Genomic DNA, 18,118 nt, shown 5'->3' on the forward strand with positions numbered 1-18,118 from the left:
TAACCTACAAAGAGGCAGGCGTAGCTTGGGCCCATGCGGGTACCCATGGCTACCCCCTTTGTCTGTAGGAAGTGGGAGGAATTGAAAGAGAAGTTGTTGAGTGTGAGGACGAGTTCGGCTAAGCGGATGAGGGTATCAGTGGAGGGGGACTGGTCGGGCCTGCGGGACAGGAAGAAGCGGAGGGCCTTAAGGCCATCTGCATGGGGAATGCAGGTGTAGAGGGACTGGACGTCCATGGTAAAGATGAGGTGTTGGGGACCGGGGAATTGGAAGTTCTGGAGGAGGTGGAGGGCGTGGGTGGTGTCACGGACATAGGTAGGGAGTTCCTGGACCAAGGGGGAGAAAATGGAGTCGAGATAGTTGGAGATCAGTTCGGTGGGGCAGGAGCAGGCGGAGACAATGGGTCGACCAGGGCATTCAGGTTTGTGGATTTTGGGAAGGAGATAGAAGCGGGCAGTGCGAGGTTGGGGAACGATGAGGTTGGAGGCCGTGGGTGGGAGGTCACCTGAGGTGATGAGGTTGTGGATGGTTTGGGAGATGATGGTTTGGTGCTCAGGGGTGGGGTCTTGATCAAGGGGGCGGTAGGAGGAGGTGTCGGAGAGTTGGCGTCCGGCCTCGGCGATGTAGAGGTCAGTGCGCCACACTACAACTGCACCTCCCTTGTCCGCAGGTTTTATGGTGAGGTTGGGATTGGAGCGGAGGGAGCGGAGGGCTGCATGTTCTGCGGGGGAGAGGTTGGAGTGGGTGAGAGGGGTGGAGAGGTTGATATGATGCTGCTTGGCCTGCTGTGTTCATCCCGCCTTGCACCTTGTTGTCTCGGATTCTCCAGCATCTGCAGTTCCTACTATCTCTGATTTGAGAAAAGAGCAGTTGGATAGACAAAGGAGTGGATAACGATCTGGCTGCGAGGGTCAATAGCGGTTAACCAGCTCTACACTGTGTTAGAGATAGTAGGAACTGCAGATGCTGGAGAATCCGAGACAACAAGGTGCAGGGCTGGATGAACACAGCAGAAATCAGACACACTGTGTTATCTCAGATTCTCCAGCATCTGCAGTTCCTGCTATCTCTGAAACAATTCTTGCTAACATCCTGGCAAATATTTTCAATTTTATTTGACTTGATTAATTATTGTCACATGTAACTAGTTTTTTTTATTATTCATTCACGGGATGAGGGCGTCGCTGCCTAGGCAGCATTTATTGCCCACCGCTAATTGCCCAGAGGGCAGTTAAGAGTCAAGCACATTTGCTGTGGGTGTGGAGTCACATGTAGGCCCAGACCAGGTAAGGATGGCAGTTTCCTTCCCTAAAGGACATGAGTGAACCAGGTGACTTTTGTCCCTCAACAATGGATTCACGGTCACCATTAGACTCTTAATTCCAGATATTTATTGAATTCAAATTCCACAATCTGTCATGGCAGGATTCGAACCCAGGTCCCCAGAACATTGTCTGGGTCTCTGGATTAACAGTCCAGCAATAATACCACTAGGCCTCATCTACAGTGGAGAGTTTTGTTTTGTGAGCAGTATGGCCGGATCATACTGTACATAGATCATAGGGTGATAGAACGGAGCAAGGAATATAAAGTTACTGCTGACTTAGAGTTGAGGTTCACAAGTGTAGAGCGATTGTAAGAAACATGAGAATAAGAACTGCTGTAGAGAGCTTGCAAAGGGTCACCCTGTGTCAGCGCCATCTTGAATCCGTCACAATTTCTTGCACCGTTTCCAGTTTAACATCTTCCTTCCCATGACAGGGTGACCAGAATTGTACGCAACGTTCTCTCCTGTCGAAACCCCCTTCCATAATTTCCGAGGGTCACTTCACTGTTTTCAATGTTGTTTTTCCTCTGTAGGCCCGGGCCCTGACTCAGCGTCGGACAATAACATGGCGGCTCTAAGGAGGAAGAACTTCACACGGCATGCAACCTGGAGCTGGGGGGACGACGCCGACAGCGAGGCCCCAGAAAGCAAGGACACAGAGCAGGATAGGCCCAGGCCTAGGAGTACCGGCTCAGAGACCAGGCCTCGGAGCAACCGCACACTCCCGGCCCACTACCGGGCTTCCTGGCTGGAAGTGAACGAGCAGGGAATGGCGCTGCCGCTGACCAAGTCGCACTCGGAGGCCTCTCTGTTCGCCTGCGACAGCCCACCGCTCCCCTCCATTTCCGAGCTGGACTCGCTGTCCATCAGCAGCGTGGAGGACGAAAGCGATGTGGTCAGCGCGCACCAGAAACAGCAGAAGCACCGCTCGAGCGGCCTGTCCGACAAGGTGCGGTACCGCCTGTCAGCCATGGGCCATGCGTTCACTGGCCTCGTGTCCGCTGATCGTCGAGTCCGTAACAAGATCGAGGAACTGGGCCAGGACAAGGGCTCCTACTTTGGAGGCCTAGTCCAAGGCTTCGTCTCATACACACGGCAAAACCGGGACAAGTACGCCAGTAGTACCGAGATGCTACAGGCCATCTACCACATGATCGCCAGCCTCCGAAACTACCTGAGCCAGAGCTCGGAGCTCACTCCCATCCTGGACCAGGCTGAGCACGAGGAATGTGACATAGGTAACCATGACAACGATGCTGAATCCGGAGCAAGCTTTGTATTTATCAAGGGGAGGCGATGGGCTCGTGGTACTTTCCTTGTTAAAATCAATTCACAGGATGAGGGTGGCTAGGCCAGTATTTATTGCCCCATCCCCAAATGAGGGGAGTTAAGAGTTAACCACTTTGCTGCGGGTCTGGAGTCATATGTAGGCCCAGACCGGGTAAGGCTGGCAGTTTCCTTCCCTAAAGGGCATCTGTGAAACAGATGGGGTTTTCCGACAACCGGCAATGGATTCATAGGGAAGGAAGCTGCCATCCTTATCTGGTCTGGGCCTACATGCGACTCCAGACCCACAGCAATGTGGTTGGCTCTTAACTGTCCTCTGGGCAATTGGGGATGGGCAATAAATGCTGCCTAAAAGCAACGCCCTCTTCCCATGAGCGATTTAAAAAAAACATTGAACCCAGACCAAGCTTTACATTGAATTCATGGACATGACTGGGCAGTCTCCACTAATTTCCCAGAGAAGCAGTTGAGAGTCAGCCATATTGCTGTGGGTCTGGAGTCACATGTAGGCCAGACCAGGTAAGGATGGCAGCTTCCTTCTCTGAAGGACATTAGTGAATTAGATGGGTTTTCCCCCAGCAATTGACACATGGTCATCGTTAGACTCTTCATTCCAGGCTTTTAGTGAATTCAAGTTCCATCATCTGCTGCAGTGGGATTTGTACCCAGGTCTGCAGAACATTAGCGGGGTCTCTGGTTTAATTGTCTAGTGATAATACCACTAGGCCACCACCTCCTGTCCCCATCTCTTGACTCTGCTCGGGCCTCCTCCCGACCTCTCAATCATTGGATGTGGGAAATGCCAGCATTTTGCTGCCTTTCCCTAATTGCCCCTTGATCTGAATGGCTTTGCTGGGCCATTTCAGGTCAACCACATTGTTGTGGGTCTGGACTCACTTGTAGAGCCAGATCGGGTAAGGGTGACTCTTCTGTAAGTGAAATAGGTGCTACACAAATGCAAGGCTTTCTCTCTTGGTCCGTCTGCAGCTGGAAAGGGTGTGTTCTGCCCAGCTTAGTGGCAAAATGATTGATTTTCATGGGACGTGGTTAGCGAGAAAGAGCGATTTCAATTTTTGCACATTTTTTTGACTGCTTCTTTTTTTGGGAAATCACGTGACTGCTTAAAAAAAAGGTGCGTGGTTCTATATTTACCCGAGCTGGGGGGAGGGGGTCTGTGTGACTGGCTGGAGTCTTACGCAGTCACCTAGCCCAGCTACAGAGAAACAGGAGTATGCGGTTTACTTCAAAGAGAAGTCAGTGAATAGAAAGTTTCATCTGGTTCACTCATTCACTTCCTGCTCGTGAGAGCTGAAAGGCAAAAAACTTGAACGCTGAACGTACGGTTTAATAAGAACCTGCAGGCCTCCAGACTCAATATCGAGTTCAATAATTTTAGAGCCTAAACTCCCCCATGGCCTAGTCCCCTACCCCACACACACGGCCTTGTTATCCGCATAGCCCACCATTACACACTACCTAAAGTTTGCCACCTTAATGCTCCCTGGCCAACATCTCTGTCTCCGGCTTGCTGCAGTGTTCCAGCAAAGCCCAACGCAAGCTGGAGGAACATGCATTTTCCGCTTGGGGACCCTGCAGCCCTCCAGACTCAATATTGAGTTCAATAATTTTAGGGCCTAAAATCTCCCATGTCCAGGCCCCCCATCCCACACACCAGGCCTTGTTACCACATAGCCTGCCATTACACACCCCCTGTTGTTAGTCACTAACAGTCCCCATTAACAGCTATTCACCCTCCCACCCTGATCGTTAGCAACTCCTTTGTCTGTCCAACTGTCTTTCTCTCTCTTTGGGCTCTATCATATCATTTACTCCCTACCCCACCCACCTCCCTATTTTCTGCATATAAACTGACGTTTTCCCAGCCACCAGCAGTTCTGAAGCAGGGTCACCGGACCCGAAACATTAACTCTGATTTTTTCTTCACAGACCTGCTGAGCTTTTCCAACGACTTCTGTTTTTGTTCCAGTTTAGCAAGAATGTGGTCTCCAGGAAATCCTTTATTCATTCACGGGATGAGGGAGTCGCTGGCCAGGCAGCATTTATTGTCCCATCCCTTACTGCCCAGAGGGCAGTTCAGAGTCAACCACATTGCTGTGTGTCTGGAATCACATGTAGGCCAGACCAGGTAAGGATGGCAGTTTCCTTCCCTAAAGGGCATTAGTGAACCAGATGGGTTTTCCCAACAATCGACAATAGATTCACTATTCCAGATTTTTTAAATTGAATTCAAATTCCATCATCTGCCGTAGCAGGATTCGAAACCCGGACCCCAGAATGTTATCTGGGTCTCTGGATTAACAATCCAACAATAATCCCACTAGGCCATCGCCTCCCCCAAATTAATCCCCTGACTCCTCTGACAATAGAGAACCCCATAAGAGAGGAATGGGAAAAATGACAGTGGAATCAGAATCAGTCTCAGAATAAATGGGGACCAACTTAAAACTGAGATAGAGTCATACAGGACAGAAACAGACCCGTTGGTCCAACTAGTCCATGCAGATCAAACTAAACTACTCCCACCTGCCTGCCCCTGGCCCATATCCCTCCAAACGTTTCCTATTCGTGTACTTATTGTTTTGTGAAGGGTAGGTCGTGCCTCACAAACCTTATTGAGTTCTTTGAGAAGGTGACCAAACAGGTGGATGAGGGTAAAGCAGTTGATGTGGTGTATATGGATTTCAGTAAAGCATTTGATAAGGTTCCCCACGGTAGGCTATTGCAGAAAATACGGAGGCATGGGATTGAGGGTGATTTAGCGGTTTAGATCAGAAATTGGCTAGCTGTAAGAAGACAGAGGGTGGTGGTTGATGGGAAATGTTCATCCTGGAGTTCAGTTACTAGTGGTGTACCTCAAGGATCTGTTTTGGGGCCACTGCTGTTTGTCATTTTTATAAATGACCTGGATGAGGGCGTAGAAGGATGGGTTAGTAAATTTGCGGATGACACCAAAGTCGGTGGAGTTGTGGATAGTGCAGAAGGATGTTGTAGGTTACAGAGGGACATAGATAAGCTGCAGAGCTGGGCTGAGAGGTGGCAAATGGAGTTTAATGCGGAAAAGTGTGAGGTGATTCACTTTGGAAGGAGTAACAGGAATACAGAGTACTGGGCTAATGGTAAGATTCTTGGTAGTGTGGATGAGCAGAGGGATCTCGGTGTCCATGTACATAGATCCCTGAAAGTTGCCACCCAGGTTGATAGCGTTGTTAAGAAGGCGTACGGTATGTTAGGTTTTATTGGTAGAGGGACTGAGTTTCGGAGCCATGAGGTCATGTTGCAGCTGTACAAAACTCTGGTGCAGCCGCACTTGGAGTATTGCGTACAGTTCTGGTCACCGCATTATAGGAAGGATGTGGAAGCATTGGAAAGGGTGCAGAGGAGATTTACCAGGATGTTGCCTGGTATGGAGGGAAGGTCTTATGAGGAAAGGCTGAGGGACTTGAGGCTGTTTTCATTAGAGAGAAGAAGGTTAAGAGGTGACTTAATAGAGACATACAAGATGATCAGAGGATTAGATAGGGTGGACAGTGGGAGCCTTTTTCCTCGGATGGTGATGGCTAGCACGAGGGGACATAGCTTTAAATTGAGGGGTGATAGATATAGGACAGATGTCAGAGGTAGGTTCTTTACTCAGAGTAGTAAGGGTGTGGAATGCCCTGCCTGCAACAGTAGTAGACTCGCCAACTTTAAGGGCATTTAAATGGTCATTGGATAAACATATGGATGATAATGGAATAGTGTAGGTTAGATGGGCTTCAGATTGGTTTCACAGGTCGGTGCAACATCGAGGGCCGAAGGGCCTGTACTGCGCTGTAATGTTCTATGTTCTATGTTCTATCCAAATGTCTTTTAAATGTTGAAAGTGTACCTGCATCCAACACTTCCTCTGGAAGTTCATTCCACACACGAACCACTCTGTGTAAAAAAAAAAGTTGCCTCTCATGTCCCTTCTCCACTTCCCTTAAAAAAATGCCCCCTTGTTTTGAACTCCCCCACCCTAGGGAAAAGACCCTCACTATTCACCTCATCTACGCCCCTCATAATTCTTCTCTCAGCGGGTTGTAAGGCTTTGGAACTCCTTGCCACAGAGAGTGGGGGCAGAGTCCTTGTGTATGTTTAAGGCTGAGACAGATTCGATATCAGATTAAGGGTTACAGGGAAAGTGGGTGTGAGGAATGTAGGACCAGCCATTGAATGGTGAAGCAGGCTTGAGGGGCCGAATGGCCTACTCCTGCTCCTATTCCTTTTCGGTTTTTTAGAAAAATAACTTCTCAATTTCCCAGAAAACTCACACTTAACTGCATTCTGAAAGTATTGGGGATGTTGGGGGAGAGGGCACAGATGGGCATTTGAGATCACAAGGTGACATTGGCAACACCTCCAGAGACACGTCGAGCTAGAGTTGGCAACTTAAAATTGATCCCCGCGCTCTCCAATAGCCCAGGAGGCGTGGCTCAGTTGTGGCATTTGACTCCAGAGGGCAAGGAAACAGGCAGCAGTTCGGCAAACCATCAAAACCTTATTTATGTTCCTTTCAGGGATAGAAGAAATAGGCCACTCAGCCCCTTGAGCCCGCTCCCCCATTCAGAGGCCCGGCTAATGCCCTGGGGACAGGGGTTCGATTCCAAAAGAGCAGCTGGTGGAACTTAAATGAAACGAATAGGAAGCTAATCTCAGTAGTGGCGTGGGCATCAGACTGTCACCAAAACCCATCTGGTCATCAATGCCCTTGAGGGAGGGAAATCTGCCACCCTTACCCAGTCTGGCCTACACGTGACTCCAGGGCCCCAGCCCTCCGAAATGGTCAAGCAGTTCCAAAAGGCCATTAGGGACGGGCATGAAATGTCAGGGATGCCTAGCTAACTTTAATTCGGTGTTTAATTACTCAAGGGAACGGTCTCAACTTTACTGGGAAATGTTGAGTTTGAACCATCAATGCTGATTTCCATGTCCATAGTTCAGTTGTGGGTGGTATTGGCTTCTGGCTCCTGACTGCCATCCAGTGGCAGGCCTATGGGTGGCACGGTGGCTCAGTGGTTAACACGGCTGCCTCACGGCGCCAGGGATCCGGGTTCTATCCCAGCCTCGGGCGACTGTCTGAGAGTGGGGAGCCTGTGGAATTCTCTGCCACAGCAAGTGAATGCGGCCAAAACACTGAATGTGTTCCAGAAGGCATTAGATAAAAGTTCTCATGGCTAAAGTGACCAAAGGGAATGGGGGGAGAAAGCAGCAACAGAAGACTGAGTTGGATGATCATCTGCCATCAAAGTGAATAGGAAAGCAGGCTCGAAAGGCCTATTCCTGCTCCTATTTTCTTTGATTCCACGATAGATTTCTGGATACGCATGGCGTCAATGGACATGAGGTAGCATGGGAAAGTGGCGTTGACGTGGATAGTCTAGAATTGAGGGGTTGAATGGCCTGCATTAGGGTCAGGGCTCCCATTTGGGTGGGGAGTTGTGGGCCTTAAAGGAGTACTGTTGGAGATTGACCATGTGTGTGTGTGTATGTGTGTGTGTGTGTGTGTGTCTGTGTGTGTATGTGTGTGTGTGTGTGTGTGTCTGTGTGTGTGTGTGTGTGTGTGTGTGTGTGTGTGTGTGTGTGTGTGTGTCTGTGTGTGTGTGTGTGTGTGTGTGTGTGTGTGTGTGTGTGTGTCTGTCTGTGTGTGTGTGTGTGTGTGTGTGTGTGTGTCTCTTCCAGACGCCTCCATTGAAAAGGCTTTGCAGAAGTGCATTCTGAAGCCCCTGAGGGACCACATTTACTCCTGCCTCCTGGACTTCCACACCAAGGACGGCTCCCTGAAGAAGCTCAGGGACAAGCAGCTGGTGCTGCAGAACCAGAGCCTGGCCGAGCTGGGTGTGTCGGCCCGTGTGCCTGACGCCGCGAGCCTGGAGAAAATCCAGCAGAGGTTCAACACCATGCACACGCTCTACTCTCCCTGGAAGAAGGTCATGCAACTTCTGAAGGCCTGCAAGCTCATCTACGAAGCCATGTCTGGGTCATCAGGTAAGTCGGGAAGACAAAGTAGGCCATTCAGCCCATCAAGCCTGCTCCTGCATTCAATGAGATCGCCATGATGTGGAGGTGCTGATATTGGACAAGGTCGGGTTATAGCCCAACAGGTTTACTTGAAATCACAAGCTTCTCCCCTTTGTCACCTTCAGCGCTCCGAAAGCTTGCGATTTCAAATAAACCTGTTGGACTATAACCTGGTGCTGCATCACCTCCGACAATGAAATCGTGGCTGATCTGTGGCCTTTCTGAGTTAGAAAGTGGGACAGTCTCATCGTGAGTCTATGAAGGACAAATAACGTGTTACAACCTTGAGGGTGTCGCTCGCAGAGTCGATAAAGGGGAACCAGTAGATGTGGTGTATTCAGATTTTCGGCAGGTTTTCGATAAAGACCCCTCTCAGGAAAGTAGGAAACATTGAAGTACACGGGAATGGGGGATCTATAAGCATGGATAGGGAATTACAGGATTTCTTCAAAAGGGTAGCGACCCTGTGGAATTCTCTCGCACAGAAAGTCAAATATATTCAAGAAAGACATTGATAAATGCTTAAAGGTATCAAGGGGTATAGGGAGAAAACAAGAATGGAATTGAGATAGAGGGTCAGCTCATGAGCGTATTTAATGGTGGAGCAGGTTTGAAAGCCGACTCCTACTTCCTGTATTTGTACTCGGAGCCCCCACCTGATACATTTCTGTAGTTTATGGAATCTGTTGCGGTCTCGTGATCTCACCTCGCCTGTCGTGTAACGTCACCTCCACCTACCACCACCCACCCCCCACCCACCAACCCCGTTTCACCATTCCAGGGAAGCCCTACGGAGCCGACGACTTTCTACCAGTTCTGACCTACGTCCTGACCAGCAGCAACTTGACCAATCTCTCGCTCGACGTGGAATACATGATGGAGCTCCTTGACCAGACCCAGCTCCACGGTGAAGGTGAGGCATCGCGAGCGTGTCTCCGAGAGGAAAGCAAGACGGGTTTCCCGTGTCAGAACGTGCTCCCTCGCCTTAAAGTTAAGTCCGCGACGGGCCTCCGAAACCCAAAACTTCTCCCCTTCCAAAATCCCAGGGTGCAGCAGGTTGGCAGGACAAGCATCATGGACACCCACTAACATTACTAACTCTCACCGTGTGTTCACCACCAGCTCTTTCTCCCCTCCTTTCTCGTTCTCTCCTTCCACAGACTCATAACAGGACAGAAACAGGCCATTCGGTCCAACTAGTTCCTGCTGACCCCGTTTCCCAAACTGAACTAGTCCCATGTGGCCCATATCCCTCTAAACCTTCCCTATCCATGTACCTGTCCAAAGGTCTTTTACATGTTGTAACTGTAACCTGCACCTACCACCTCCTCTCGCAGTTCATTCCACACACAAACCCACTGTCTGTGCGAAAAAGACCCCCCCATCAGGTCCCTTCTAAATCCTTCCCCTCTCACCTCTCACTGGGAAAGGCCATAAATTTTGTGCGAAACAATAGTGTGAGTTGGATCTCTCTGTTTGTGCGGGAATAGATTTGTGGAATTCGAAGGCTGACGAATTTATAATCGATACAGTATGTGTGGGCTGATATGTAGAATTAGAGGAAACTTATCGATTAAACTTTGGGCCTTTTGGCCTAGAATTCCAGGATGTTTAGGCCTTAAATTTGACCTGTGTGGGGTCTAAGCACCAGCGCCGAGTTGGTGGACCAATGGCCTCTTCTTGCCCCACAGATACAACGTAATTCTGTCCATTTAAGATCCGATTCAAACCCAGAAATAGCTAAAATAGATTTTTAATCAAACAGGCCGAGAAAAGATAGGAAGGGTGGGGTTGAGGCCTGCAATACAGCCAGGCCTGGAATCGAAAGTTCAGCCTGACCAACTGAACCACCTCCTTCGCGTAAACACTTTGTCTCCTTGTTTCTCCCTTTCTCCAGGTGGATACTACTTAACGACGATGTTTGGTGCACTTTACCACATCAGCAACTTCCAGCCCCGGCAACTCATCCGACAGATGAGCGATGATGCTAAGTCATCGATACGCCAATGGAGGACAAGAAGGACGATACACCATAACCAATCAAGAAGACGCTCAGCACAGGTTGACAAAACCGGGAAATATCGCCAACAGAATTGGGGTGGGGGGGCGATGGTGGGCATGATTGGGATTGGGGAGGTGCATTTACAACACCAACAACTTACATTTATGTAGAAACATGGGACGGAGGAGCCCCTTGGCCCCATGGGCCTACTCCACCAATCAATAGCATCATTGGTGACCTGATAGAGGTTTGTAGGGTGAATATCCATGGTCTTTTCCCCAGGGTGGGGGGGGCTTCAAAACTAGAGGGGCGCAGGTTTAAGGTGAGAGGGGAAAGATTTAAAAGGGGGCGTAACTTTTTCACACAGAGGGTGGTGCGTGTATGCAATGAGCTGCCGGAGGAAGTGGTGGAGGTTGGTACAGTTACAACATTTACAAGGCATCTGGATCGGTACATGAATGGGAAGGGTTTAGAAGAAACATCAGCTTTCCTGCTGCTCTGATGCTGCTTGGCCTGCTGTGTTCATGCAGCTCTACACCTTGTTATTTCAGGGTTCAGAAGGATATGGGCCAAATGCTGGCAAATGGGACTGGATTAACTTGGGATATCTGGTCACCATGGACTGAAGGGTCTGTTTCCATGCAGTACAGCTCTATGACTCTGACTCTAAGAGGGTATAATTTGAAGGTGAAAGGGGAAAGATTTAAAAGGGACCTGAAGGGCAATCTTTTCATGCAGAGGGTGGTGCATGTATGGAACAAGCTGCCAGAGGAAGTAGTGGAGATGGGTACAAGTACAACATTTAAAAACATTGGGTATATGAATAAGAAGGGATATATGTCAAACACAGGCGAATGGGACTAATTCACATTAGGATGGATGAATTGGGCCAAAGGGTCTGTTTCCATGCTGTGTGGTTCTATGGTCAGGGTCTCTGCTCCACTTTCCAGCCCCTGTAAACCTTTGATTTCTTTGTCCATCAAAAATCTAACTTGGCGTTGAATAAATCTAAAGACTTGGCATCCACTACCTCCTGGGGAAGAGAATTCCACACTGTTAATCAACGTTTTGAGAGAAATAAGTTGTTACCACCTCTGTCGTAAAAAGGGAGACCTCTTATTCTTAAGCTGGGTGCCTTGGCTTCAGTGTCCCCCATAAGGAGAAATATTGCCCCTAAACCCATCCTTCCCAATCTTCGCTGGATCACTATGTCTCATTAAGATCACTCCTCACTCCTCCAAACTCCAATCATGCATGTTACCCTTTTAATGTAATGAAACATCCCAAAGTGCTTCAGACAAACATTGTAAAACATAGAAACAGGATCCTTTGAGTCTGCTCCACCATTCAATATGATCATGACTGATCCTCTATCTCAACGTCACTTTCTCCCCATACTCCTGATGCCTTTACAAACTAAACATTTATCAATCTCTTATTCAATGACTTGGCCTCCACACTTTTCTATGGTTGAGAATTCCACAGATTCACCTACCCTTTGAAGAAATTTCTCCTCATCTCAGTCCTAAATGATCTACCCTGAATCCTGAGATAATGTCCTAGAAACAAAATATGATAGCGAACACATAAGGAGATATTAGATCAAATGCCAAAAACGTTGTCAAAGAGATTGTTTTAAGGAGGAAAGAGAGGCAAAGAAACAAAGAGATTTAGGGAGGGAATTCCAGAGTTTATGGTCTAGGCATCCAGTGATTAGCATAGTTTGGTACGGCAACTATTCTGCTCAGGATTGTAAGAAAGTACAGAGAGTTGTGAACACAACAATGCAAGACAACCATTGACTCCACATACACTACTCACTGCCTCAGAAAGGCAGCTAACATCATCAAAGACCCTTCCCATTTGTTATAATCTTTTCCAACCTCTTCCTTCAGGCAGAAGATACAAAAGCTTAAACATATGTACCACCAGATTCAAGAACAGCTTCTTCCCCGCTGTTATTAGACTTCTGAAGGGACCTCTCAAACTTTAAATTTAATGTTGATATCGCCCTTTGTGCATGCACCTTCTCTGCAGCCGTACCATTGTATTCCTTGCCCTGTTCTATTACCCTAATGCACTTCGCATGGTATGATCTGCCTGTACAGCACGCAAAACAAAAGTTTTCACTGTATCTAGGTACATGTGATGTAATAAATCAAATCAAGTCAGAGTAGTTAAAATTAAGGATGCATAAAAGACCAGAAAGAGAGGAGCACAGAGATATCAGACCATTAAATTGCCTTGGAGTTTTTTGATGTCCCTATGCGCACTGAGCTACCCCTGCTCCGAGCAACACCATGATTTTAAAATTCTTAACTTTTAGGTTCGAGTCCCTCCCTGGCTTTCAGCCCCTTCCCAGCTCTGAAACCTACTCCAGTGTGGGGAGGCAATAGGCTATGGGTATTATTGCTAGCCGATTAATCCAGAGACCCAGATAACATTCTGGGGACATGGGTTCGAATCCTGCCGTGGCAGATGGTGGAATTTGAATTCAATGATAATCTAAAAATAAGGGTTTAATGATGACTAAGAAACCATTGTCAATTGTTGGGGGGAAATACCCATCTGGTCCACTTCAGGGAACAAAACTGCCGTCCTTACCTGGTCTGGGCCTACATGTGACTCCAGACCCACAGCAATGTGGTTGACTCTTAACTGCCCTCTGGGTAATTAGGGATGGGGCAATAAATGCTGCTGGGCCAGCGATACCCAGATACCTTGAACAAATTTAAAAATTCTACAAATTCACCAAATACTCCAAGTTCCTCCAACACCAGCCACTTCCTGATCTTCAATGCCTTCAGCTATAACAGGAGGGCCTAAACCCTGGCATTCCCTTCTTAAATAGACAGCTTGAGGGCTGGTTCCCGTATGGAGAGATTCTGGTGAAAATGTGATAAAGATTCACAGGAATGAGACCAGAAGAGAGTAGATATTATTGGACAGGAAGGTAGAATAGACTGGGATTGACCTGATAGAGGTGTTTATTATGGGGCAGCACGGTGGCTCAGCGGTTAGCACTGCTGCCTCACAGCGCTAGCTACCCGGGTTCGATCCCAGCCTTGGGTGACTGTCTGTGTGGAGTTTGCACATTCTCCCCGTGTCTGGGTGGGTTTCCTCCCGCAGTCCAAAGGTGTGCAGGTTAGGGTGGATTGGCTGTGGGAAATTGCCCCATAGTGTTCAGGGATGTGTAGATTAGGTGGGTTACAGGGAATGGGTCTGGGTGGGATGCTCTGAAGTTTGGTGTCGACTTGTTGGGCCGAAGGGCCTGTTTCCCCACTGTAGGGATTCTATGATCATTACAGTGAAAGGCTTTGATGAAAGGGTCTCAGCTGTGAGTGAGACCAAACCTAGGGGGATATAAAGAAACGATAGCCACTAATCAAGCAAACTGGGGATTTGGCAGAAATATCTTCACCCGAGAATGGTCACTCCCATGGGGATTGGGGTTGTGGTGAATAGTCACAGGGTTATAGAGGTCTACAGCACAGCAAAAGGCCCCTCGGCCCCTCGAGTCTATGCTGGTCACAAATGACAGCCCAACTATTCAAATCCCATTTATCAGTAGGTGGCCAGGGGCCTTGTGTGCTTTGGCATCCCAAGTGCACACCTAAATTCTTAAAGTCATAGAGCCATACAGCATGGAAACATACCTTTCGGTTCAACCAGTCCATGCCAACCATAATCCCAAACTAAGCTAGTCCCACCTGCCTGCACTTGGCTCATATCCCTCCAAACATTTCTTATTCATGTACTTACATCTTTTAACTGTTGTAACTGCACCCACATCCACCACTTCATCTGGAAGTTCATTCCACACACGAACCACTGTCTGTGCAAAAAACTTGGTCTATGTCTTTTTAAAATCTTTCTCCTCTCACCTTAAAAATATGTCCCCTATTCTTGAAATCCCCCACCCTAGGGAAAAGACACTTGCTATTCATCTTATCTATACCCCTTGTGATGTTATAAACCTCTATAAGGACACCCCTCATTCTCCTACACTCCAGTGAAAAAAAGGCCCAGCCCCTCGTTATAACTCAAACCTTAATTCTTCACCGTGTTCAGGGTTTCTGCCTCTACCAGCCTTACAGGAAGTGATTCCCAGATTCCTACCATCCTCTGGGTGAAAAAGTTTTTCCTTGCACCCTTTCCAAATCTCCTGCTCCTTTACCTTAAATGTATGCCCCCTGGTCATTGATCCCTCCAGCAAAGGGGAAACTTCCTTCCTTTCTGCGCTATCTAGACCCCTCACAATTCTGTACATCTCAATCATGTCCCACCTCAGTCTCCTCTGCACCAAGGGGAAGCTGAATGAACTCATACAAGAAGGAGGCTATGTCGATGGAGAAAAGTGGGAGGAGGCTTATGTGGAACATAAAACATCATCCAGGTCCATGGGACAATTCACCTCACTGAGCTTGAGGCAGATCAATCCTGCATTTCTACCCCACTAGCTCAGTCCCATGAACTCGGTGTTTTGCAATGAGTTGATCTTGGGTTTGTCCTTTCTTTGTGAAATGAATTCCAAATGGAAACCACACCAAAACGTCTGAACCAGGCACTTGAAATCCGCAGGGATTAATGGGAACTGGTTGATACATGTGTATAGCTCTAGATTTCCGTTCTGAAGGAGATCCATAACCAAATGGAATTGGATACTTCTGCACATTATGTCAAACAGTCACAGTTATAGAGTCATACAGCATGGAAACAGACCCTTTGGTCCAACCAGTCGATGCCAAACATAATCCCAAACTAAACTAGTCCTACCTGCCTGCTCCTGGCTCTCCAAACCTTTCCTATTCATGTACTTATCCAAATGTCTTTTAAACGTTGTAATTGTACCCACATCCACCACTTCCTCAGGAAGTTCATTCCACTGCGAACACCCTCTGTGTAAAACATTTGCCCCTTGTGTCTTTTTTAAATCTCTCTCCTCTCACCTTAAAAATGTGCCCCCTAGTCTTGAAATCCCCCATCCCAGGGAAAAGACAACTACCATTAACTCTGTTTATACCCCTCACGATTTTATAAACTTCTATAAGGTCAACATCTTTACAACTCAAACCTTTCAGCCTCTCCCCCGTTATTCCAGAAAAGATACTATTCATCCCGAGGTACAGAGAGTCCCTCCCTCAGTCGATGATGGTTTGAACAAACCTGACAGTCAATGTGAACATGGGTAGGATGATGGTGCTAGCTCTCGGTCTCTCTCTCACTCATTCATTGCAATTTCTCCTCTTGCCTTGTAGGATTTGCTCCACATCTCTCTACACGAACCTTGTGGAAACCAGGTGCCTGTCTTAGCCCCGGTGCACATGAGTGTGACGGAGGTGGAGAGGGCGTGTGCTGAGAAGTTTGATGTGCCAGACCCAGAGAACTACCGGCTCTTCGTGGTCAGAGGCGAATCCTACCAGCTGCTGGAGGGGGATACCTGCCCCCAGAAGGTCAAGGAGGAGCTGAAGCAGAAAGGGGAGACTTCGTTCCACTTTGTGTATGGACTCGAGCACAGAAGCAAACTCGCCCAGACTTCATCAGAGGAGGAGCAGCCCATTTCGTGATGGGTCCCACTCGGGGGTGGGGGTGAGTGGGGGCTGAATCCAAAGGGATTCCCTGGGCCGATATGCTTTGGAATTTGAGAGCCGGGGTCACTTGCCGAAGGATGGTCATGCTTTTAAGCCACGGCCGCCTGTTTCTGGGCAGAACTGACAGATCATAGGAAGACAGCAGGAGGCCATTCGGCCCCACCACACCATTCATGTGGCTGATATGTCCCAGGCTCAGTGAAACGCACTGTCTTCCACAAGCCCTTTACGCGGGGAAAAGATTTCTTTTCTCGCCTTCTCATTTATCCCGTGATGGTCCTCAGTCTGTGATCCCCTTTCGACGCTGACTCATCAGCAACTATTCAATATTCAGCGAGTCAAGAACCTTGGAAAACCTCTACGACATCCCACAGCCAAAAATGACTAATGGATAGGATGTGGGCATCACTGGTCGGGCCCATCCCTAATTGCCCCTTGAGAAAGGTGGGGCTGAGCTGCCTTCATGAACCACTGCACTCCAGGTGCTGTAGGAACACCCACACAAATGCTAGTAGGGAGGGAGTTCCAGGATTTTGACCCAGCGATACTGAGGGATTGGCGATATATTTCCAAGTCAGGATGGTGAGTGGCTTGGAGGGGAGTTTGTACAGGGTGGCGACCCCATGCATCTGCTGCCCTCGTCCACCTGAGGTTTGGAAGGTGTTGTCCTGGTGAAAAGAAGTGAAACATTTCAGGTCTTAGTAAAATAGCAACCTCGGGTATTCTGTTATCACTACCCTGAATCTTCCTTATCCAAATATGAATGGGTCTAATATTCTTCCTAAAATGAAATACGCTGATTGGCAGCAATATTCCATCTGTTGGGAATCCAAATCTTGTACAAATCCAATAGAAGGATTAGAATTTTAAAACCAAGGTATAACTGAATCAGGAGTTGTGGTCGGTATGGTATTGAGTGCGGTGAATCTGCCTTTGTATCCCCTAACCATTTAAATACAGCAACAGACTTTTAATTTATTTGGCTGCTGCTGGAGATTCCTTTTGTACCAACTTCGCTTTCTCTCAGGAAGCACCAACCAGAACTAACTTTGTAAGTTTTTATTTACCTCAAAACACTGCTGTAGGCAAACGGAGCTCTGTAGTGATTAAATTGTAAATGGAAATAAAAGTTTTGAATTATATCGTACCACGTCCCGATGTCATTCTGTTTGCACCTGCAACCCTACAAGCACAAACGACCCGAGGAAGTTCGAACCAGCTCCTGATCGGACAGTGAAAGATCAGAGCGGAGAGAAGGCAGGAATATGGAGTCAAGGTCACATTCAGGTCAGTCGTGGTCTTGTTGGATGGTGGAACAGGATCGAGGGACCGACTGGTCTATGCTGACTCCTCCCTCGTACAGTGGTCAGGGGAAAGCCCCTCGATGTAATTTGTCTGGGATCTTCGCTGAAGGAAGACTGATTGCTGACTATAAACTTATTAAAGGTTTGGCATCCTTCCCCTGGTAGGAGCTGACAGGAACACAGTCCCAGAACCTTGCTGAGGACAGGAGAGCTCACCTCTCCAAGGAGCTGCGCTCCGAAAGCTTGTGATTTCAAATAAACCTGCCAGACTATAACCTGGTGTCGTGCAACTTCTAACTTTGTCCATTCCCTCAGTCCAACACCGCACCCCCATGTCATGGCCACAATGTTGAGTTGAATTGAATTGAATTAGCTTTATTGTTGCATGTACACACATGAGTGCAGTGAAAAGTTTACAAGTCGCTACTTATGTGCCGTCTCAGGTAGCTAGGTGCAGATTTGCGAGTACAAATTCTCAGGAAAAAGACTAGAGAATAAAGAAATAACAAGTCCAGCATTACAGAAATTCAAGATCGTCAGAATAAAT

At 48.0% G+C, this 18,118-nt stretch overlaps 1 protein-coding gene across 2 annotated transcripts in view; it reads left to right on the forward strand.

The window, feature by feature from the left end:
- The window catches only part of rinl (Ras and Rab interactor-like), a 33,362-nt gene extending 15,953 nt beyond the window's left edge, over positions 1-17,409 (forward strand). For both annotated transcript variants that reach the window (XM_048618427.1, XM_048618428.1), the window contains exons 4-8: positions 1,861-2,565; positions 8,336-8,641; positions 9,456-9,587; positions 10,572-10,735; positions 15,935-17,409. In XM_048618427.1, coding sequence (XP_048474384.1) covers positions 1,861-2,565; positions 8,336-8,641; positions 9,456-9,587; positions 10,572-10,735; positions 15,935-16,243 — 1,616 coding nt within the window. In that variant the 3' untranslated portion in view covers positions 16,244-17,409. The remainder of the gene's footprint in view (positions 1-1,860; positions 2,566-8,335; positions 8,642-9,455; positions 9,588-10,571; positions 10,736-15,934) is intronic.
- Positions 17,410-18,118: the final 709 nt, after the last annotated feature.

This window comes from Rhincodon typus, chromosome 39 (genome assembly GCF_021869965.1).
Source record: "Rhincodon typus isolate 14 chromosome 39, sRhiTyp1.1, whole genome shotgun sequence".
NCBI lineage: Eukaryota > Metazoa > Chordata > Chondrichthyes > Orectolobiformes > Rhincodontidae > Rhincodon > Rhincodon typus.